We start from the raw sequence: 24352 nt of genomic DNA, 5'->3' as shown, positions 1-24352 counted from the left end.
GGGGCACTCTTTGACTACTGTCACTGTCAGTCAGTCAATTGTCAAACGTACGTGCTGTGCTTTCACTGTCTGTCATCGTCATTGCTTGCTTGAAATTGTTCTGGTGATCTCTAAGAAATAAATACGATAACAATTAATTGCTGCATTAACTGGTAGCCCAGTTACGTATTTGGATGTGAAAACAGCAATTAATGTACTGATTTTTATGAAACTATGGCGTCAGTACTGAAATATATTGTTGCCGGTTTGGTGAGGTATTGGCTCATACACATTGATTACTGGCAAATAATATCGAACAGAGTCGAAATAGCGACGCCTTTGAACTCTTGGAAGAGATTAATAGAAGGTGTTTACCTGTACGACCACAATGTAGATCCTTACGAAGGCGATTCCTTTCACGAATCACCAATAATGTTAGTAATCTTCTACAATATCTTGAAAAAAGCTCCCTTCATTCTGCCGCTCCTTTTTACATTGTTGGATTTATTAACGGCATTTCTGCTATACAGAACATCGAAAGCCTTTATAAGAATTTTTAAGGAGGCTCAAGAAAAAAATTTGGATCAAGTGGCTGAGGATTCTAAAACTATGCTCCTGAGTGATTCTCAGTTAACAGAGGCATCGGAATATGTGCTCTCCGTGTATTTATTTAATCCATATTCCATACTGAATTGTGCTGGTATGACAACTACTGTTATTCAGAATTTGTTAGTGGCTGCAGCATTGTGGGGAGCATCGAGTGGGCGCAGGGAGATGGCTTGTGTATTTGTGGCCCTCGCAACGCACCAGGCACTGTATCCTGTTCTACTTGTAGTGCCAATTGCCATCCTCTTGGCTGATGTTAACAAAGGCTGCAACAAATGCTCCTACATCAGAACTTTACTAGTATTTGTCATCGCTTGGGGATTTCTAATCTATATCTCAGCATTTATTATGAATGGCTCTTACCAATATGTATACAACACCTATGGATTTATGTAAGTATCATAAACATGTATTTTATTAAAAAGTGTATAAGCATGCTGTTGTCTGTGGCTTTGTTTGTAAACAACTTGTTTATCGTGCGCCCATGAGAACTTCACAATTTTCCAGGATAAAAATTATCCTATGTATGTAAAAAAAGAGACAATATATATTTTTTTTTTATTTGTAACAACCAAAGTATTATTGTTTTGCTCAAGCAAAGTTGCCATGGAGTCTATACTATAAAATAGTCTATAATATAAAATTAAAAAACGTATGCACCTGCTCTCAGCAAAATTTTACAGCAAAACCCAGCAATTAAATTTATTTGTATTGTTTCTTTTTATATTTATAATAATATAACATTGTATATGCGACTTTGCATCATAATGACGTCATCCACACCAAAGTTACGCTCCCTGGTCATAAACTATCTCCATACTAATTTTCAGCACAATTGGCTGAGTACTTTAACCAAATTTCATTGTTTATCAGGTTGTTCATTCATTAATATTAACTATGTTTTTGTTTATTTTTTCAGACTTTCTGTACCAGACTTAAAGCCAAATATTGGTCTGTTCTGGTATTTCTTCACAGAGATGTTTGAGCACTTCAGACTGCTGTTTGTCTGCGCATTCCAAATTAATGCTCTGGCATTGTATGTGATTCCACTTACTTTGCGGTTTAGAAGAGAGCCAATACTACTGGCAACTGTGTTGATAGCTCTCTCCGCCATATTCAGATCCTACCCTTGTATTGGAGATGTTGGTTTTTATTTGGCTCTGTTACCCATGTGGAAACATTTATTTACATGTATGTAGTAATTCTATTAAATCACCAATACTTGTGTGTTAAAATATTTATGTTAACTATGTTTTCTTCTCATTTCAGTTATGCAGCAGAAGTTTATAGTTGGCTGTGCATTCATCATTACATCAGCTCTGGGTCCAACTGTTTGGCACCTCTGGATATACTCAGGATCGGCAAATGCAAACTTCTTTTTTGGAGTCACCTTGTCATTTGCAACTGCTCAAATATTCTTAATTACAGACTTGCTTTTTGCATTTATTAAAAGAGAGTTCACTCTTAAGCATGGATCCTCACGAGAGGTTGATGGGAAGCCTGCAAAGTTAGTGCTGCGATAATACCAAAACTAGGATTAAATCTAGCTATTATTGATATACATTCTGTACAATTTCGCATTTAAATAATTATGTTGGTATTTTAATGTATTGTTGCACATTTAATTTCACACATAAATATAAACAATATTTTATTTCTGAAAGTAACTATATTTAACACCTTTGGTATTTTCATTGTTATTATTCAAAGTATTAGGTCAAATTAAACCATTAACTTTATATAGTAACTAATATGACATAGGGACCAATCAACATTTTACCGACACTGGGCGTCTCCTGCGTTACCAAAATTGTCTCTGGCGTTACCAAAAAATCGTACTTCCAACAAGATATTTCACGGTTTAATAGCTTATTATTAAATTACAGAAAAAACATGTTTACTTACAAAAATTTGCAATTTTTTGAAAAGAAGATTAGTGTCGGTAAAAAAGTTGATTGGCACATAGACCACTGCGCTAGTAAGAGTGAGCTGACAGTTTTTGTTCCATATTTTTTTATTATTTTGACTTTTAATTAATCGTGGTTCCATTTTATGCTGTAAGAGACTATAAAATATCTCAAATTTTTATCTAGCTATATTTTACAGAGCAGCAGTGACTGTCTTTAGTATTAGTATTTTAATTAAACAAAATGAACTTAGTCAACTTAGACTGTACATAGTCCTGCGAGCTTTTGTGTTATTTATTTTACACATATGTACTTTTATTTTCAACTTTAGCAACAAATTTAGATTATTCATGGTCCTGACGTGATTGTCTGTCTTATTTACGCCGCTAAAGAGGGCTCATTTTTATTTATTGAATCCTTAGTCGGTGAGTGTGTTTACTAATGTTTTTAAATGGTGAACTTATTATCTAACATGCCTTCGAGGTTGTCCGAGCGAGTGGCCTCATATGGTAGGAGCTAAAGGTGATTTCAAAGACTGCCATGTAAAATCGTGCCATGTGGCACGATGTACGGCTGTCTTGCAAGCTGACTCGCTCACTACCAGCTGGTTATATTATGTACTTGATAATATTCTATCCCCAAAAATATTAAGACAAAACTAAACATGTGAAATGAACGCCATACTAATAAATGTCGTTATAATTATGATTTTGACTATTTTATAGATTAAATCGAAAGATTTTTGGTTTGTGAAATAGCTTTAAAAGGTTTGAATTATAGTCATAATTGAAAAGATAGTTTGTATGTAACCTATAATTTTACTGAGGTCAATAAACGAAATATTTTTACTTTGAGTACTTATATTATTGAACCTTAGTAAGTTAAGTATGTGTTGTTTGATTTTATTTTTGTTATTCTGCCTTCCTTCACTGCCATTTTGTGAATAGGTATGTAAAAACTTAACAGGTTCCCTGTGCCGTGAGACACATGTACCTCATGGCAAATAATACATTTTATTTCATTTTATTACGTATTATATTATTTTTATTCTTGAACCACATTGAAAATTACTATGGGGACATTATATTACTTCATTACTATGGGGACGTGTCAAAAGAACAGGGAACCTGTTAAGTTGTGTGTAGTAGTGATTACACAATGATATATGGGACATAAGTTATTTGCAAATATGGAACGTCGACTTATCTTTATGGACACGTTACTATTACATACAACAGGTGATCTACTTAAGTGTTTTACCTATACCTAATAGTTTTCACATGAATCCCTGACAGCAACCAAAATAGGTTCTCGAGGGTTCGTTTTTACAACTACAACTTGTAACAATATTTTGTTTAATTCATTTTATGTAAGTACTTATAAGATTAAGTGGTCATCGATAGCCGTGTAACTCATTAAAGCAGCTATCTACCTATTGTGGTTGCTTTTATATTATCTTATCTCGAGTTCTACATTACGCACCGTCGCTTGACACTCCCCGGCGTAAACATTGTTGTTTCTGAAACATGTGAATGAACAATATTGTAACCATGAAAAAACTCATTTTGCTCTTGTTTCTTGCTCTAAATTGCGGTAAGTACCTACTTACTTAATCCTGTATACCTACCTACTTATAATTGGGTCTGGCCTTTTAATTCTTAACTACAGATGTACTTTATTAAGTATCATAGTAATTATTAGTATGAAATACTTACCTAAACCTACATTTTACAGTGAGTGAAGGAGTGATTTATTCTAGTCTGCCCGAACACCTCTTGGCATGTTACCGCAGCGGTGGGCCAGCGCTCGGAGCGCCCCGAAGACTTGACGTGTTCCTCTCGCTGCTGAAGAAGTTGGAGCACAATTCGAACCTCGATATGAGGCTCTTCAGTACTTCATTGTTAAGAAGGTAGGTACTTAAGTCATTTGAAGCTGGTTTTTAGGGTTCTGTTACCCAAAGGTTGATTTCTTTGCCGTTTTTTGCTTGACATTAATAACAGCAACAGGTAGACGCTTGAAATATTCACAGAATATTTAGTTGTATAATCTAACTTTAAAAATAAATAATTAAATAAAAATTAATTAAATATTTAAGAGAGGCTCCCATACAACAGACTTGATTTTTTGCCGTTTTTGCTAATGTCAAATATTGTATAGATAATGGTACGGAACTCTTTGTGCGCGTACGCTTGGCCGGTTTTTCCTATTGTTTTGACTTTGCTTTTCTTAGTAACATTGTGTTTAATGTTTTGCTTACCTAAGGGGATAAATTGACCGTTATACCCGCTTAGTACTTACTTAACCTCCCTTTTTATTTGTGGAGCGTAATATATGTTTTTTAAATAAATTTAGATAAGTCTAGTGTTACCTGAAAATGTTAAATTGTACCGCGATTTTACGAAATCACACCTAACAATCCGCGTTATCATGTCGAGTCGACAATTGAAAGTACTTTGGTATAACTACATGCACAGCTATAAGTAATTTAATTTGTTTCTAATTTCAGCTTTCGTCTTGACGGTATAGAAGAAGCGGCTAATCCTGTGGAAACAGAATTTGTTACACCGTACCGAGCCTCAGGGTTCCAGTTCAACAGATTTAAGCTTTTAATGGACCTGTTCCTACCGAGCCAGAATCTTTTGGAACCCGACGAGACTCTCTCATTGGTTGAGAAATGTCTTCTGCATAGGATGCTGAGTGGGACCGTGCTACAATGGGAAAGAGGGGACGAAGATCGAGTGTGCCCCTTGGCAGCGGAGCAGCGTCAAAGTAATGCGCTTAACGAAACGAGGTGAGTAGAACATACCTACAGAGGATGTAAAAACTTAGTGTGAGTTGCACCAAGTTACTATAATGATAATATGGCTTGCATTGAGTACCTAGGCAGCAGGGTAGGCAGCGCTAGTGCTGGTGGCACGCTGCTGCGGCGCACAGTACCAACTGCCTAAACTGGAATCGACCCAATGCCCGCCAAATCCAATCTCAAATTAGAAGTCAAATCAAAAGCATGGTAACTAATACTTATTCTTATGCAGCCAGATTTTGTATTACTTTGTTTAGCCAGATTTAACGTCTTCCACATCACCCATTCATGAGTCATACCGGGTGGGCCCTGTAACAGGAGCAAAAAATTAAACCCCAGGTTCTGCTACTCAAATAGAACTAGGTACTTTAATTATGCAACTTTCAAAAATTACCTAAGTAATTTTATCATTATGTTTATTCCAAACAAATTAAATGCTATTTTCAATGTACGGCATCCAATAGCCTAAATGACATCGCCTGTCACGTAACAAAATGACGGGCAAAAGTTGTAGAACTAAGTTAGCTCAGGATGAAGACCGGAAGCTGTGGTTTAATTTTTTGCTCCTGTTACAGGGCCCACCCGGTATATCATGGGGTAGAATGGTAACCTTGAGGTCTGAGTTACCGCCGCTGCAGTCGTGTAGGTAAAGGGTTGTGAGTTCAGAATCACTTTATCTAATTTGTTTGAAATCGAAGAGCGGAAGTGTACCTACCTAACTAATTTTGAATTCGTCAATTTACTTTAAATCATTAATACATAAACTTTGTGTTTGTGCTTTTGTACTTGTATGTAGAGCATAATCTGTAAAACTATTGAACCAATTTTAAAGACGCTTGCAGTCGAAACTGCCGGCAAACCATTACTTTATTCCAATCTGATTAATAATGGTGCTGTACTTAAGAAATTCAATTCCACTGGTTGCCCACAAACTATCACAATGTCACCAGGGCAACCGGTGGATGCAAGTGGCGAGTTGTCGTTCATAGCGGCGTTCTAAGGGGAGGCCTTTTTTCAGCAGTGAACGTCTTCCTTTGATGATGATGATGACTGAAGAAGTTATATATGACTTTCAGAATGGTCAGCAGATGTCCAATAGAAGATGGCGTTATAAAGACAGACTGGGGGACCATTTCTCCAGGCACTCTCGTTGCCGCCATAGCTTCAACTTTGGAGCCCCAACGCGTGGGCATCACGGATATTCTTAACGCAGACGTGTACAAAGCAGATGTTGCTGAACCTTTGATGGTCTCGGCTAAAGAAGAGTGGTATACTGATATAGAAACGCTGAACACGGTTGATGAGGATGATGCCAAGACACGACAAGCTGATGTAGCCGATATAAGTAATTTGTACGTTGCTACTCTTGCAGGTAATTAAAATGATAATTTAGGCATGCCTATTTATATTTATAGATTACTAGCTGTGCCTGCGGTTCTGCCCGCGGGGTTTTCGGTCTGTGTCAGTAAGCGGCTAATTCACCCTAATTTCTCTCCCTCTCCCCTGGAGGCGGGACTTGAAGTAAAGTTTACAGATGCATATGCTAGAGGACTACAGTCCAGATAAAGGTTGCGTACGATGTCTTTGGGATCGCATAAAATAATAAAAAAATATTAATTTATTTCGTCACGAATTATAGCTAATTTTCGCGCTCACCAGTTGGCGCCACTGTAGACAAAGGTCCTGCCTGAATTATAGTGGTTAGTTTGTTATTACGGGCGTGAAAACAAAATTTACATAACCACATTTCAAACCTTAAAACTCTACCATAAAAATATCGAGCATGCCACAGTGTTGCGTAGTCCCGTTTTGTTCGGAAAAAAGGGAGGGCAAAGGTTTCCGAAAGACAAAACCGTCTCAAAACACAGACATTCATTGCCCCGTAACGCATATTTGCTATAATTAATTTCAGTTACTGTAAAATATTCACAAAATTATTCTAATTATAAATAAAACCGCGTAGCTCACCCAAAAACAGTGACATTTGACATTTCATTTGAATTCATACGCGGTAGCCCTCATTATATCGCATCTATATTCATCCGTATCGCCTCCTTTATATAAGCACTCACTAATGGCCACGAAGGTTTCTCTGTCATTTGCGGAGTAATTGTCAAACAATTTGGGACTCGCATTTAGTACGCGTTACCATGCCTTCCCGAAAAAAAACGAACCTTTCGTGAAAAAAAAATTATGCAATTATACGCATGTTGATTTTACCACTACGTAACTATGTTAACTCATTTTTAGTTTACATGATTATCTACTTAATGTTTAGGTACTCAGTTCCCCAAAAGACGGCACTGTGCAATGTGTAGCAATTAATTTACTGTCGTTTAGTTTAGTTGTATTATTAAATCAATTATTAAATTAAATTTGTTGATATCCGTACCCCCTCTTCTAAACTTAGAGTGAATTTGGCAAAATCCTCCCTCAGTAGCTTATTCATATCACAACGTTAATTCAGGGCCATCTAGCAGGGTACTCGATAGTCGTAAAAAAAGTGTGCAAATCCTTCCTAAGTAGCGCTATAAGATAAGATTCAGGTGCAAACTTATCTCAATGGAGGGTAGTGGCTATAAACTTTTAGGGGTTGAATTTTTATAGCCTATCTGCATCAAAATCTATTCAGCTGTTTTAACGTAATTTGCGGTCAAATAAACAGACAAGCAGACAAAAATTCAAAAAACTGTTGGAACGTGTTCTTTTATCGATTCTAAGTATCTCCAGTCAACTTTTTTTCGAATATCTTTCATGTACAGACTTTCGATCCCCTTCAGCTTTATATATATATATATATATATATATATGCGGATTAAATTAGAAACAGGTAATTAAATCAGGCCATTTAAATAGTAATTTAAAAACTTCAGTTAAACCATAGCTTAATCCAGGGTTTAACCTTTAATTGCCTTAAACAACAGTATATATTACGGCATTTATCGTGTACGGGTCCATTTCCTTCTGACCAAAATAAACATGCTCTTGAAACCACAATGTGTTGGGAATATATTATACCCTACAAGCCACAGGCAGATCCTGTGGAGTTTGTTTGTTGAGTCAACTACTTATTTGTAATTCATGTTCGGATTCCAGGTGATTTAGCAGAGGTAGTGGTGAACCAGGGCCCGAGAGTTGGTGCAGCTGCTCAACTCATGGTTGTCGGCAGTCACAACAGATGGAACGACACAATGCTACCACGGAATTACTTTTTGTATCCACAGAACAGGGAGTTAGCTGATTGGCATTTGACGGATGCTGAAATTTTAGGTGGAATAGATGGTAAGATATGGATTATATGATGCACGTGTTTGTGGATTGATAGGTAACCACGTTTGTTTGTGTGCAAACATTGGGACAGTCGATGGCATAAATATTTATACAGCCATAGCATCGAGCTTCTGGTTACGTAGTGGCATAAAGGTGGCTAGATATTTTTGTGGTCTTGGTTACGTACATAACATTTATGCCTTTGACTGTACAATAAAAGAAACGTACCTATTTGTGATCGATCAGATACTTTTTTAATCTATAAAATTGTTGCGAGTCTATATTTTTAATTTGCCGATGCGTCATTTTATCCTAGGACTTGCTTGCCAGACTATAAAATTGGTACCTATAATAAATGTTGTGCGTTAGAGATGTGGTGCTGGAGACGGATGCTAGGAGTATCGTAGTCAGAGTTTCATACAAATGACTCCATATTAAAGGAACTCTGCATACGAAAGCGCCTATCAACCACAGTGGAGTCACGCATTCTGGCCATCTTCGGCCATGTATCTCCTCGTGGTGATGACTCCTTAGAGCGTCTCCTAGTGCAGGAAAAAGTTGAAGGCATCAGGCCACGTGGTAGATCACCAATCAGATGGGCGGACCAGATCAAGGCCGCAACTAAGTGCTCGGTCTATGAATGTACCCGGAAAGCGGCAGTCCGCGACGAATAATAATTAAATTTATTTATTCAAGTAACATTATAATTCCATTTTGTTAAACAATTTATCTTAACCTATGTTAGTAGAAAATTACAATAAATAAACTAAAAAATAAAAACAAAAATTTAATTCATGGAAATACTTCATTATTTAACCATCCCGCTAGAGATGGCACAACAGCGTTTTATATACGGGCAGTCCCATCTGCTCGCGATCATGTTCAGGACGCTGTTGGCGCTGCCCCGCACCCTGCGCACCAAAGACGCACACCTCTTGCGCATGGTGGAGTAAAAACAGTCCATGCGCGCTTCAGCGAACATCCCTGACGCGCTACAGAACTGTGGCAGCCCCAATAAATAGTGCCCTGAACGCATTATTATATTGAACCCGGAGGCGCCGTATCAACAAAATCATCACTCATCGTGATTCACAATGATGACCACAACCAATCTGGCAAGAGTGTACCGACTAAGAAGAGAAGAGAATAAATGTTCTAATATGTTAATTTGCTTGTTCCAGGCTTAATCCTGGCTAACTACTTGCCTACTTGGCTCTCGCAAAGGAGCACACTCAAGCTCTCCCAAGTCATCGACATGTATTACTCAAACGAAGGAGTTGCATTCGAGCCCGGTGTGAAGGCGTGCAACCGACGATCGTTATTCGGAAACATTCTGAAAAGCCCAACGTTGGTGTCAGAGACTTCTAGATTTGCACACGTTTTGTATCTACGACAGGGCGGGATCTACATACCCATTGAAAAGATGAATAGGATAAGTGAAGCAGCAGTAGCAGCATTCATGGACTACTTTCGTAAGTTTACTTTTAAGATTCACAAATGATAAACTAAACTCTCGAGCTCTTTGTGTACCTACCGTTATTTTGAATAAGACTACGCTCGATTCCCACTTCTTACTGTGATGGATCAATATAAGTTGAATCCTGTGATAGCTGTCATTTCCATACGATTTCTATTCAAAAACCACGAATTAGAAATATTGATCCCTCTGTAATTTTATACCTAAATGCGAAAGTTTGTCAACGTGTGTTACGTATTATATTAGTAGACAGGTAAGCGTGATTAACACATGTGATACTTTGTATCGTGGAAAATTGGTTTCCATGGCATCACCATAAACGCATTTTTCGCGAAACGAAGCAACGGATGGGGAACGGATTCGGATGGGGAAACGATTGCTTTTGTCTATCAGAGGTGTTTCAAGAGTGGTTGTATGAGTCGCTTATCACACCTTTTATTTCTATAGTAGATACCTAAGTAATTTATAAAAGAAACATCGTGATTACAGCAAAACTTTTTGCCCAAAATCACCGAGAATGCCAAGTTGGAAACAGTGTTCCGACCATAGACTTGATAGTTGCTACAGATGGATCATGGACGGGATACGATGTTGAACAGTTTTTTTCGTAAGTGAATTTATCTTTAACATTACCTGATTACAAATAAGCTTTTCTCAAAAATGTCCGTAAGAGTTGACATTATTCTTTACATATCAGAAGGTGAAGTGCATAGTTTATGGTCAGCGAAAAATTAAAAAGTTAAAAATATTGCAGGTGCGCTAGCTCGACAATAATGAATTAGCGCGCCTGTAATCAGTCACATTTTTTTTAAAGTTAAAAAAGCCATGGAAATGTTGGCACAAGTCGTATACAGCCAAGTCTAATGGCCGGTATCAGATATTTTGTTGGAACTCCGGACTTTTTATATTGGGTCTGAAATAGCTTGTGGTGTTTTCGGTGGAAAAATACACCTGCAGTTTATTTTTAATGAAAAAAGGCGGGAAAGCATAAGAAAAATATTGGAATCAAATTAAATTTTATAATATATTTTGAGAAAAAGTTTATTCTATTTCAGAATTATTCATCATTTTTGAGAAAAGCTTTATATTAGTCTCGGCTGGAATAGCAATTGCTGGCTTCGTATTAGTTAAACGGACTCGCAAGCTCGTCCGTTTAATACTCATACTCAGCCAGCAATTGCCTACTAACAGGCCACGACAATAATCTACTATTAATCGATTTAAAAACTTCGTGCAAGACTTCTGAATTGCGTGGAGCAAGAAGTTTGAGGGTACGTGTAAGTAGGTAGAGTTGTGGATAACGCTCATTTTCGAGGCTTAAAGACTCGAGCCCTTAAGACTCCAGGGTCTTAAAGACTCTACTATATTTGACAATTAAATTGGCTTATTTTATGCGTATGAATGCATGAAACCATCTTTGCGGCCTTTGAGTCGTTAAGCCTCGAGAGTCTTTAGGGTTCGAGTCTTTTTTTTTCAAAACACTATAAGTATGTATGCCATTAAGTTGTCGCATTGACTTCTATTCGCTGTATGCGAAGTACTAGGTGGGGGTAATTAAATCTATCGCAGCGCTAATAGTGACCAAAAGTAGAAATAATGTAGGTTCTGTCATCTGTCATACTCATATGAATCTGTCATTAACAAAGCAATTTGTGTTGACTTAACTGCCTAATTTTAGTAATAGATGTTTGTCTTCTTCAATTATATATGTTAACTATTATTTAAAGAAACCATTAAAGTAGCTTTATCTTTTTGTTTTACAATAAAGGTACGACTAAACATGAAGTAAAACCAAAAGAAAACACACTTTTTGAATAAATTTTACTTACCTCATTTAATTTTAATTACTTACCAAAAATGAATTCACAGCCCTTTGTCCGCCCAAATCACGGTATCACAGTAATTTTGTTGTATTATAAATTAATACGTGATAGGTTTGATTTTTGTCACAATGTCGCAATGAAATTTCAAAATGTCAGAACCTCAGAGCCGACAAACTTGCGGACCCTAGGTGGCGCTGATGTCGGGCCCAGAGCCAATACCTATATCCCTATATTTCTACGAGATAGGGATAAAATATTTAAATCAATCACATTTCCTTATTCCTATTTGTCGATTCCGTTCCAGATTTTTTGAGAAAATCACTATTAATAATCGCCTCGACCGCGGCAGCAATTGCTGGCTTCGTATTATTCACCCTTAAATTGGCAGTGTGCACCAGAATGCACATGATTCAAGACTACCTTTTTGTATCTTTTAATTTAATTTAATGTAGTATTTTGCCTTGTGTAGTTGGATTGGAGCAAGTCTAAACATAGACTTGGACCGGGGCTCGTTGGGACTGCTGCACGGCAACACTGGGCAATGGATTGCGCCCCCTTCGCAAAACTTGACTGCTGTCTTTACTCACATAAGCAATTTTACCGGCGCTTGTATGTATAACTCACTAAAATAGAAAAAATAAAACTTAATTGTTGAGCCGAATTTCAATGAAAATCATATTCGACCACGGGAGTAATTTCTCTTCGTAGTCGGGGGACTTCGTTTTGGAGCAAAAGAAATCCGACCGCAATTGACAAGATTTCATTTTTTTAACACCTGCAAATTACTACAGGAATCGAAAGAGTTTTGCCTCCTGATTATAAATAAATAATTATTATAATTGATTTCTCCATATTTAAAAAAAAATACAAAAAAAATATAAAATATGTCTGAATTTGCCAACACTACCACAGAATAGATATGTTTCCTTTGCCTTTTTCACCAGAAAAAGGAGCTGTCATAATTTTGACAACGTCTCAATGCAAAGTCTACGTCAGATTTACGTGATCTTTTTTTTAAGAGACTAGACAAAAGTAATGGATCTATTGTGTGGTAATTTTGGAGTAATGCCCTTTTAGAATAAGCACATCTTAAAAAAATTGTAATAAATAGGTGTAGCGAAATTTTAAAAATATCAGCGTTTTTCTCTTTCCAAACAGAATACAGAGAACGAATCAAATTATAGTCTTAGAAATATGAAATCTTGTCAATGATCGAAGTTATTGGTGAACATACTTAACAAAGAAATACGCATGTATATCTGAAATATAACATCTCTATTTTTATAAGTCTAAATAATTCACTACTTTCAAACAATCTTGTATCTCAAAATCAAAATTGAATATTGAAATTTTCAATGTTAATTATCGATTTTGAAATGCGAGCTTTTTTAAAAGTAGTGACGAAAAGCTTGTCGACAAATAGTAGTTTTACTTTTAATTAGGTCGTCTTACAATACAACAATACTTACCTTCGCAGCTCATTCATTACAAACCAAACATTTAAGATTTATTTATTTATTTATTCCAACAGGGCCCAACCGCATGAATGTTCCAAGCGTGATCTCCACTGTCATTCAACACTCTCGGAACCAGTCTGTACTCGAAGAGTCGAGCAGTGCTGCCATCAGCACTGTGGTCCTGGTAGTGAGCCCCAGTGACCGCCCTTCGGCCAACGAGGTGGAAAGGGCCAGGGAACTGATGCACTCGCTGAAAACATCCTACTTCGACATATATTTTGCCTATGCTTCTCAAGAATTGGGACCGTTTCAAAATATTAATAACGAGTATATGGATTATTCGGAACTATTTTTATCGGTAATTATTATATTAAAAAAAAACAAACTGAAATATAGATGCACAGAAAAACCAGAAAAATAAGACCAGCGCTGGGAATCGAACCCAGGTCTTCGGCATTCCGTGGATTCCGTGGTGGGTGTGGTTTGGAATTGAAATAAAAAATATAAAAAAGATTCCAAAAACCCAATCTTAATTATTATATTATCTTATGTTTAGGTTGTTGAAAAATATTACAAACCTCACCATCAGTTCATCAACTAAGTATTGGTGTAAGTATTAATAAGATTTGTTGCCTTGTTAGTAACTTAAAGTTTATATCTTGTTACAGACGGAGTCGACAAGTGTTACAGACGTAGTGAACGCTGTTGACATATTTCTAGTAAAAAATGAAATACCGACCAGGATTATCGGAGCCCAATGCCCATTCAATGACACTGTATTTAATCTGATACCTTACGAGGACTTCGTTACACCTGGCTGGGAGCAGTCTTATCGAATCCATCCTTTTTATTTGCAACAACAGGCGTTGTTAAATGTGCAGGTACGATGTGTGCACTAGATGGCGTTAAAGTCAATTTACTAAACCGCCATCTGTGAGAAACTTTGACAAGCTGTACGCTGTTTTCGTTACTCTTGCTTGGCTTATTGCTAGTACTGCCGTACTCCGCTAAACTGATTATGTTGCGGATTTTACAATTATTTTTTTGCTTTTTTACAGTTTCGTAACGATGGCCACGGGCAGCTATTAGTATGCATGTGGCGAGGAGCCGATGCATCGCATAGTTGTCAAACAATTCCCGAAAGAGGAACTCACATGTTTAATATCACTACTCCGTGTCCTTCAGTAGATTTTTGCCCTCCTGTGCATTTTGTTGTTACTGCCCCAACGTCGCAGATTTTATGTGCAAGTAAGCGCTAAACATAAAAAAGTTAAAGCTCTGTTTCGGTTGAGCCAGGCCCCGGGGGGATTCGAACCCCCGATCTCCTGTTTACTAGACAGGCGCTTTAACCAACTAAGCCACGGCGCCGATGTCCGCCTTGGCGAAACTAAGTATTAATTGGTTATTCAGCTATGAAGCTTATAAAAACAATTCTGTACACATTGTATTAAAAATGTTTCTTAGAATCTCTTTTTTAATCTTGAATTTAAAATAAACTGCTTTTATTAATAATTTTCTGACAAAATATTTGTTTATACGCCTTATTTGTAAGTATAATGAGGAATTTGTATTAAATTAATACATAATAATATAATCTTTTTGACAGATAACGACTGCCGCTTTCCAAATCAAGTGGGTTATTACATACAGCATTCAGGCTTGCGGTGTTTGCCGCTGCGGGGATCGGCGCCCGCAATTTCTCTTCATTGGAAACTACAATTATTACTGCACTTTATGATCTCATTATTTTCTGTTTATAGATAATCAATGATAACATAAATATAGTTGTATGAATAAAATGGTATTTTTCTTGAAAACAAACATACGTAATGAAAGCTATTTGAGAATTTTAAGCTTAAGTTTGATACAAAAACAAATGCTTCTGAAATTTGTGGTAGTAATAGTTATTATAGTGTCAAGAACTGTAACTGTAAATATTTGCTAAAATGTAGTAATTGAAAAAAGCAAAATACCATTTGTACCCCTGGTGGGACTCGAACCCACAATCCCCGGCTTAGGAGGCCGATGCCTTATCCATTAGGCCACAGGGGCTCTTACACAACTGATTGAAATTATGTAATAGGAGCAGCAACAACCATTTTTCGTTCAAATGGCACTAATTAATTTGGTACAAAAAGTAAGGTAGAAAAGTAGTTACTTATTTTTTTACCTAAGTTTGTTTTCATTTCATCAGATGGTGAAATAGGTTATGTGTAGCTGCCCTAGTACCTCCTGCACACCTATAACGGCAAAGCCACGGGTAGAACGATTAGGTTATTAAATTATACAAATTTCGTGAAAGTGGTTCTATTACAATTTTTGACGCATCAGCAGGTTAAATTTAAGGGAAACATTATTTAGCTACTTGTATAAACTTGTATAAATACCTAATATTGGTACCTACCTACTTGTGACCTCGCCAATTCAGTGCCAGTGCCTTTACGACTCTAGGTGAGGCAGATAATAAAGATTCTTATCTCATGGAATTTTACGCGATCGATAAATTTGTTTGTTGCACCAAATCATGTTTTTTATTTCTGGTATGACTCATTTATCTACCTACACCATTTAACTACTCCGCAACATGGAAATTCCATAAGGGGATAAAATATAATGATAAAATATTCAGCCCATTAATTTAGTACTTTGATACCTACCTACCTAGGTAAGTACGCTTTTTAACAAACAACATAAAACAAGAAGTCCTCATAATCATAATCAACTGATTTTATTTCATACTGGTAAGATTTTTATCGTAGGTAGGTACTTGGTATGTATACTTTGTGAGAGGCTAGGTAGTATTTTTTTTTTAGTGTGCCTAGTGAAGTTTTGTAAATTTATAAATGTACGTAATGGAATTAGGCAAATTGACATAATTGCAGCCGTCTGTACCTTTAATTAGTACAGATTTTTTCAAATGCAAAATGAATAACCATTGAACGATAAATTGTTATTCACATAATAATAACTATCAATTATTTTTTCTAAACAAAGTGCAACAGATTTATTTGTTTGTTTAGTACATTAAATTCGCAGCATCGTGCAACGACTCCGTGGCGCAACGGTAGCGCGTCTGACTCCAGATCAGAAGGTTGCGTGTTCAAATCACGTCGGGGTCAATGTAATAATTTCCTTTTTGAACTTTTCTGTCCATCATTTTTTATTTTATTAAATTACAAATTCGTACAGACAGTTCTGACAGAAATCCATAAAAAAATGATTTTTTTTATTCTACACCAGCCATTTAAATTCGGAAATTTTTGAAATCGGGTGACATCTATTTGCCATATTTTTTAAGGTCTGAAACTTATTACGCATAATTTATTTACGCCGAATCTTAAACTTGCCGAAATTTAGTTCGGCATAATTCTTTATAAGCTGAATGATTGTTTATCCGAATATTATATTAGCATAATATATAACCGAATTTTGTTATGCATAATATTGTTTAGCATATTATGTAATTTAGCAGAATTTTGATAATCCGAAATCCTGTCCAAATCTATGTCCGAAAATAAATTAAGTAGGTAAGTACTATTTCTTGATTAGTGTTATTAATAGTAAATATGAAAACGTTAAATGGTAAAACAATATAATTTTATTATGACTAGAAAAATAGGTCATTAGGTTCGGTTGGAATTGTATTTGTAACGAAACTAACAGCCACGTAAAAGAGGCACGAGCATAAAAAGGGGGAACAAGGGGCGCAGCCCCCCGGCCCTCCGCATTAAAAAACAAACACGATCCCCCCTTTTACCTGGATAGGTTCGTTAGTTACCTTATAAAAGTACTACCACCCACTAGTTACTAGTTTCCTGAGAAGTAAGTATACTGGATTAGGTTAGTAAGCTTAGGTAAAAAAAAACTTTCTGCGTAAGTAATTTTCTGCCTAAACAATATTCGGAATTCGTAAATTGTGCGTAAAGCCCATTCGGCTTACATTGGTTATGCGTAAACAGATTATGCAATATAGAATTATGACATATTTAAAAAATATGCGTAAACAAAGGGGAACCCTTGAATTCATGTATCGATTTTGTCCTTAGCAAGGCAAGTTTTACAACATGTTAGCTAAAACAATACCACTCCTTGCAGTCGGGTAAAAAAGGACTGCCATTGCGTGATGCGTATAATGGACAAATTTAACAACGTGTTCATAAAAGGTAAATAATAGAATATATTAAAAACAAAACATGTAAAAATCATTACGTATAACTTTCCTTTATATATTTTTTTTAATAAAACATACGTTTGCTATAATGCTTATAACGTATACTGATAAAATATATAATTTCATTATGTATAATGAGCTATGGACATAAATACATTGAGTATAACGATTAAATTATATAATATTCGCAACCTCTAACAACCAAAACATATTTAACATTCATTTAATCTTATAACGGAAAACATAACGCTCAAAACGCTTTCCTGGCTGCTATAAAAAAAAAACTAACATCGAAGGCTAAGGCAGGAGCAGCTCCCGCCTTAGCCTTATGAACCTGAACCATCCAAGTCGCTTCTGCTCCGAACCGTCTTGCTCGCTCGCTCGCACAAATTTTGAAGTAAAACTATACAATACAAAAATTAAAGGGTGAAAAACACCTAAATTTCTGGTTTTAAAACTTTAAATTTTTTTCTAGTATTTTAGAAAAAAAGTATATCACTTGATATTATATCATAGTTATTACGTATTATAAGCGGTATACCTTATGTATGTTATATAATATGAATTTAGACCACAAACATGTTATTTCTTATGAAAGTATATAAAACAACTGTTACATTAATCGAACGTTTTTATACAACTTGGGACGCACCCGTTCATAAAAGATCCTCGTCAATACCTACTGGTAACCAGTAACATCTCCTCTGGACCGCCTATCATAAAAGATAGTTAACAGTCAGTGCTAAAAATCCTAATAAACGAGCTTCATGGAGCCGGCGCGAACTGAGTTACGGGAGTCGATAAGTGCCTTCGCAAATAACTAAGAACGTGTAAAACGTTTTACATTTAGTTACTTAGCACTAAAATATATGTTTTTAATTATGGAACCACCGATATAGGTACCTATGCCTAATAGATAATTTTTTTTTTTTATTAAGCCTAACTTATCCAATTAAAAACTGCAATGCGTTATGACCTGTTTCCTTGACCGCTGGAGAGAATAAACAGAATCCTGAAAAAATATAAACAATATGCGTGGTGCAAGGCAAACTTTGACGATCTTTACATCTTTTACTTTTTACGTGTCACTTCATAGAAAAATATATTTTCAGTCAGTTTATTACTTGTCTGAGATTTGTTTCAGTTTTTTGTGGTAAGATCACCTATTTGTTTATTTTTATCATTTTAATAATAGCCCATTCTAAGAACTTTCAGTGTCTTCTATCAATTAGGTACCTACCTAAAGACTGTCCACGATAAAATCCGGGCATGCCTGATCTGGCGTATCTTTGTAATGAATGCTAATTTTCAAGCAGCACTTTTTTGTAACAGTCTGTGGTTATGAAACTACATAATAAAAATGTAATCATAATAAAAAGTTAGGGTGTCTGTGAGTTTTAGCTTTTTATATTAGACTGTGTCTAAATTATTTTGTACAGCGTCTTCTGGCGGTCTTTTCTAGGTTTTTATGTAAAGTTTATATATTTTATTAAATTGGACAATCCACTATATAGCTATATAACATTGTCTTTTCACGGCAGCTAATATTTTTCGAATTGACTTCAGATTGAGGTAGTTTGGAAGTATTTTAACTTTGGTAAATTTGCCTTATGGACAAAAATGCCTCCCATATAAAAACTAATTTTGGTGCTTGGATTAGAAAGTTTTCCCGACTCACCCAAGTAGAAAACAGTTACATCGTTATTTTTATTGGAAAGATAATAATCCTAATGAGCGTAAAACATCTTGTGAAAATATAAGTACATTTGTGGCGTCGAAGTTGAAAACGAGTGAAGATTATTAAAAAAACGCTGTACAGAGCAATTTAGGCACAGTGAAATACATAAAGCTAAAACTCACAGACGCTCTAACATTTTATTCTGATTGTATTTTTATTATGTAGTTTCATAATCATTAACTATTACAAAAGAGTGCTGCTTGAAAATTAGCATTCATTACAAAGATACACCAGATCAGGCATGCCCGGATTTTATCGTGGACAGTGTTTACTCACCAAAAAGACGAAACATAAGTAATAGGATCAAATAAAGCCGAATATGGGCAATCAGGGGAAAAAACTCGTGTAGTTTTGAAAATTGGTACAGTTATTATACCTTGCAGTGTCCTGATGAACATACAAAAGTCCACAAGGGTGGGGGGTGTGCTGACGGTGTAAGGGGGGGTTGAAGGTACCTTTTTTTAGGTTTTTGCTCATTTCTCGAATATTTGTACAAATAGCATTATGATTACTTCGGACAAAACTTTTTACATAAAATTTCCTATAAATTTGGTCATATTCATTTTTTCGCTACGATTTATATTTTAGGAGGTAACTCCTACCAACCCGTAAGGGTTGTGTAAGTTTTAACAGATTTAAAAAGTAGACGATTTAAGAATTACGAAATGAGTTTTAAATTTTTATTTTAGAAAAAGTACATCAGTCTGTCTTTATTATCTTATTCATCGTCTTCTACATCAACATCTACCTACCTACATCGTGTGTACTTGAGCCTAAGAGCGGAAGCATACTAGACTAGAATCAGTGGTGGTAATTGGCTCCTCGCTTCCAACCCCACATTTCGGGAGGCATTTCGTTACCCAGCCACTCTTGTAGTTGGTGGAATACTGGTAATGCGTGATATTTTGCTGACCCTTTAGTAGGGAGGAGAGAGCTAGGAGAGATCAGCTTTGGACTTGGGGCTGGATTTTACGAAAAACGAGTATCGATGGCTCTGTTAAGATCAAGCTGAGTAGTGGGCGCACGATATATTGTCAAAAACATTGTTTCTCTTGATTTTGCTATGACTTCCGATGTTGATGTTACACACCATGTAGCTCCTAAAGTATTGATCGTAGAGCAAAAATAAAGATGACCAAATTTGTCGGAACTGTAGAAAGTTTTGTCTGAAGTAATCATAATTCTATCCGAACAAATATTCGAAATATGAGCTAAAACCTGAAAAAAGGTACCTACCTTCAAACCCCCCCTACACCCACAATACAGCCCCCCCCTTGAAGACTTTTTGAATGTTCATCTGGATACCGCAAAGTATAAGCTCGCAAGGTGTACCAATTTTCAAAACTACATGTATTTCTTCCCATGATTTTGTTAATTTTTTCACCCTATAGGTACCTACAACCCGTGAGCTCTTAGAAAAACCTTCGGGTTTTGGGGGAAATCGGAAGGGTTCGTTAGTAGAATAGAAAATGACAATTGTCTTTTTAACTTAGTAGCAATCCATCACGCGAAGAGTGCACTCGTTGAGTTTTCATTGATTTTATATAGAACAGTTAAAATTAAAACCCCCACTAACATATTTATTTAGTTTGTTATTATTCGGAAATTGATTTCCGTGGCGAGTCAATTTGAACAGGGTATAGCTGAAATTAAGAAAAGTGTTGACCCCCTATACTTACATATTATATTTAGTTTGTATATTATTTAACAGGTAAATTGATTTACCGTGGCGAACGTAGGGTAATTTCGTTGCTAAATAGTTATTATAAATATTAATTAGTACAAGAAGCTGAAAAATTTTAAAGAAAAGTGTTGAAAATATTTTAATCAAGGTCTCAAGAAGTCGATTTATACAGCAAGGGGATTTCGAAAAATACAATTAAAAATAATAGGTTCAAGAACGATTTATAGAAGCAAAGGGGATTTCGAAAAATACATTAAAAAAATATTAAACGAAAGCAGACCAAAAAATAATTTGACATACCCAGAAGTAGATACAGTATAAAAACATATTGGGAGGGTGCGAGCGAAGTACTAGGTGGGGGTAATGAAATGTATCGCAGCGCTCATAGTGGCCAAAAGAAGAAATAATCTAGGCTCTGTCGTCTGTCATACATACTCATATGAATCTGTCATTAACAAAGCAATTTGTATAGACTTTAACTACCTAATTTTAGTAATAGATGTTTGTGTTATGATGCGAGCTTGAATTATTGAAAACTATCCCTGTTTTGTTCTTAATTCCTCTCCATCTCGGACATGTCTAGCAACAATTTTCCTTATGAAACGGTTTGCGGTTGAAATTTTATATTGAGTGATACTCACAAAACCGGTCTTTAAAATGATACTCATTTTGATCTGAAAACGATATTTAATTTATTACTAGCGATATGAGAACAATTATATAATTTTACTATTATTCAAAGAAACTAATAAGATAGCTTTATCTTTTCGTTTTACAGTAAAAGTACAACTAAACATGAAGTAAACAAACCCTGACATAACGAAAATAAAACACTTTTTGAATACATTTTATTTACCTCATTTAATTTTAATGACCAAAAATGAATTCACAACCTTTTGTCCACCCAAATCACGGTATCACAGTAATTTTGTATTATAAATTAATACGTTATAGGTTTGATTTTTGTCACAATGTCGCGATGAAATTTCAAAACGTCAGAGCATCAGAGCCAAAAAAGTTGCGGACGCTAGGTGGCGCTGATGTCGTGCACAGAGCCAATACTTTCAAATAAAAGTAGGTAGTGTGTTAAGGCCATGGTTAAGGCGGGGTGTTCTCAATTCAAATGAACGATGGAAGAATTCGAAAATGCTGATTTTATTTGTATCATGACAAAAAGTCATATTGTATTACAATTAGAAAAAAATAAAGAAGCGTATTATTATTAAAATAGGGTCCATTTTGTACTGATGGTTATTCTTCACATAACTTTTTACTGTAACTTTGAAAAGTTTTGCAAGTTGATAACAGAACAGAACCGCATATCACGATCGCGTGTCATCGTCAATACCCGAAGGATGCTTCTAAAATCCGAAGGTTTTTTAAGAGCTCACTTTGATGAACGATACTACTACTCGTACATACATCATTTTGCGGAGATTTCTTATAGAGGTTTAGATGACTTTGAGATTCCTTATTCTGTGCTTTGATTAATTTTGTGGATTATCTAAGTAACTGAAGTTAAGCAATGAAGTGAGCAATTAAGCATTGCATGTCAAACAAATGTTGGAGATCATACTTACGATTTGCTTACGCTGTAACTGCTAAGTTGTGTGATGCTGTATCTGTCAGGCATCTTTTATTGTCATAATGAAATAGTTTAGTGGGTTTTATCGTTATCTACGCAACGAGCTCAACTATGACGATCCATTAGTCACATAGAAGAGTCACCGGATTTTTTAGTCTTTCGTAATAAGTTGTTACAAAAATACCTATGTTTAAACCAAGTGATCATTTTTTTTTAAGCTGTGGAATTCTAAGTTAGCCAGTTACTTTCGCATTTAAATTATAATATTAAAGCAAGGTACGGTCTGAACAGTTACATTTATGTAGTGAGTTGCAGTTTATCATTAACGATTCAACGTTTTATGCCTTTACTGCTAAATCCTCATTCTTGTGTTCGCTTTTCCGATTATGACTTTAATATCTACGTCCCACGACTCAAAGTTTCTTGTTTTACGATTTCCAAATGGCATATTGCTTGTGGGGAAGAGTTGGTAGACGAGACAGTCAGTCAAGTCAGATGACTGGCTTACGTGTCTGCTGGCGCCTTTCAAATGAATCGCATTCTTGCCAGCACCGCACACATCAACAGTTATCCTTGTGAGAGTGACTCCATATTTACTCAGTGTTATGTGCATGTGCACGAACACGCCTACTTGGTGTACGTTAACTAGTGTGAGGGAAAGTGTGCTTGTGTTGAAACCTGGAGGTCATGAAGTGATTGGATGCTGAAAAACATTTTTAAGAACGTTCATTTTGAATTCTAGATATTAGGTACCTATCGCCTGTTAGTTGGCAAATAACAATGCTAACTGCCTTTTGTGAATTTGCGTGACTGCCTATTAGACGGTTATTTTCAGGCATGGCGTCATTAGGCTGTACTGTACAGTTCGTTGGCAATGGTATAATTTTCCGCTCGTTTAAAAAGAACAGGTGTGCATTCTGTCGTTAGAGATAGGTTTATAATATTGTCCAATGTCCAATCCGGAGTTAATGTTATTTTTTATTACGTGACCTTCTTGTGACTTTGGCTCCGAATCCATTTTCTAACCTTGGAATAATGCCTAGCTATATAGCCGTGATGACGCGACTAGTTCGGAATACAAATTCGTTGACGCAAATCATCTAACGTTTGTCTATGAGTCTTCATCACTGTCTAATTGTCTATTACATTTTTTGCGAGTCAATTGATCTTGATTGTGCACGTGAACATTGTCGCAGAATAACATTTTTTTACTCTTTAATTAAGCATGTGCGAGCATCTGTTATTTTACTACACACTAAGCAGGCTCGGTCGCAGCCTGAAATTTTGGAGGGGGTTACTAATAATAAAATACATCACGGCTAGGGGCAAAAATTGTTTTTTTTTTATTATGTAAATTTTTCGAAGATTTTTCAATTTGACGTGTACGATTTGGGAGGAGGGGGGTCATGTCCCCTGTGATCCCCCCCTTCGGACCGCGCCTGACACTAAGTACTTACTTACCAATGTTTTTGTGTAATTTTAGTACTTAGTAGGTATACTGGTACGATGTTCCTTAAGAGAAGTAGGTTAGGTAGTCAAAAGGAACGTGCACCCTACTATCATCTACTATGTAGTTCAGATCTTAGGTACTCGTACCAACCAATCTCTGTGATCTTGCTTAAAATAAATTAAAAGTCAGTTTTAGAAGATTTATAAATATGTAGAAGTCATGCTAAATGTTTCGCCCATATTAATTAATAGTATTTAATTAGTAGTATTTAATTTTCGTTTGAACCTACGGGACATTGTATCATCTAAGTCTATTTTCGTCACGACCAAAGCATTATGTATGACTTTCAATAATGTTCCTTCTACTGGTTTCAATCATCGTAATCAGCAGTTGAGCTGTGTA

General features: G+C 35.8%; 2 protein-coding genes and 3 non-coding genes across 5 annotated transcripts; 3 read left to right on the top strand and 2 right to left on the bottom strand.

Annotated features, from left to right (window-relative positions):
- On the top strand, positions 1-3346 carry PIG-U (phosphatidylinositol glycan anchor biosynthesis class U). Its single transcript, XM_074102197.1, has 3 exons — positions 1-977; positions 1505-1776; positions 1855-3346. The coding sequence occupies exons 1-3, from the start codon at positions 214-216 to the stop codon at positions 2106-2108; spliced, it is 1290 nt and encodes a 429-aa protein (XP_073958298.1). The 5' UTR covers positions 1-213; the 3' UTR covers positions 2109-3346.
- A 97-nt stretch (positions 3347-3443) lies between these two features.
- On the top strand, positions 3444-15764 carry LOC141438345 (uncharacterized). The gene is made up of 12 exons (XM_074102196.1): positions 3444-4085; positions 4227-4401; positions 4999-5283; positions 6372-6667; positions 8392-8577; positions 9747-10037; positions 10532-10649; positions 12335-12474; positions 13397-13680; positions 13991-14203; positions 14381-14570; positions 14929-15764. The coding sequence occupies exons 1-12, from the start codon at positions 4025-4027 to the stop codon at positions 15084-15086; spliced, it is 2397 nt and encodes a 798-aa protein (XP_073958297.1). The 5' UTR covers positions 3444-4024; the 3' UTR covers positions 15087-15764.
- Positions 14617-14690, bottom strand: TRNAT-AGU (transfer RNA threonine (anticodon AGU)). The gene has a single exon. It is a non-coding gene; the product is annotated as a tRNA-Thr (tRNA).
- Positions 15302-15374, bottom strand: TRNAR-CCU (transfer RNA arginine (anticodon CCU)). The gene has a single exon. It is a non-coding gene; the product is annotated as a tRNA-Arg (tRNA).
- Positions 15765-16369: 605 nt separating the features above from the next.
- TRNAW-CCA (transfer RNA tryptophan (anticodon CCA)) lies at positions 16370-16441 on the top strand. Its single transcript has one exon. It is a non-coding gene; the product is annotated as a tRNA-Trp (tRNA).
- The last annotated feature ends 7911 nt before the right edge of the window (positions 16442-24352 follow it).

This window comes from Choristoneura fumiferana, chromosome 18, assembly GCF_025370935.1.
Source record: "Choristoneura fumiferana chromosome 18, NRCan_CFum_1, whole genome shotgun sequence".
NCBI classification, from domain to species: domain Eukaryota; kingdom Metazoa; phylum Arthropoda; class Insecta; order Lepidoptera; family Tortricidae; genus Choristoneura; species Choristoneura fumiferana.
This window is presented reverse-complemented; position numbering and strand designations above follow the sequence as displayed.

Coding starts and splice junctions, on each gene's coding strand:
- LOC141438345 (XM_074102196.1), top strand. CDS start 4,025: ATGAACAATATTGTAACCATGAAAAAACTCATTTTGCTCTTGTTTCTT. Junction 8,578..9,746: donor AATTTTAGGTGGAATAGATG/GTAAGATATGGA, acceptor TGCTTGTTCCAG/GCTTAATCCTGGCTAACTAC. Junction 13,681..13,990: donor ATTCGGAACTATTTTTATCG/GTAATTATTATA, acceptor ATCTTGTTACAG/ACGGAGTCGACAAGTGTTAC.
- PIG-U (XM_074102197.1), top strand. CDS start 214: ATGGCGTCAGTACTGAAATATATTGTTGCCGGTTTGGTGAGGTATTGG. Junction 978..1,504: donor TACAACACCTATGGATTTAT/GTAAGTATCATA, acceptor TTATTTTTTCAG/ACTTTCTGTACCAGACTTAA. Junction 1,777..1,854: donor GTGGAAACATTTATTTACAT/GTATGTAGTAAT, acceptor TTCTCATTTCAG/TTATGCAGCAGAAGTTTATA.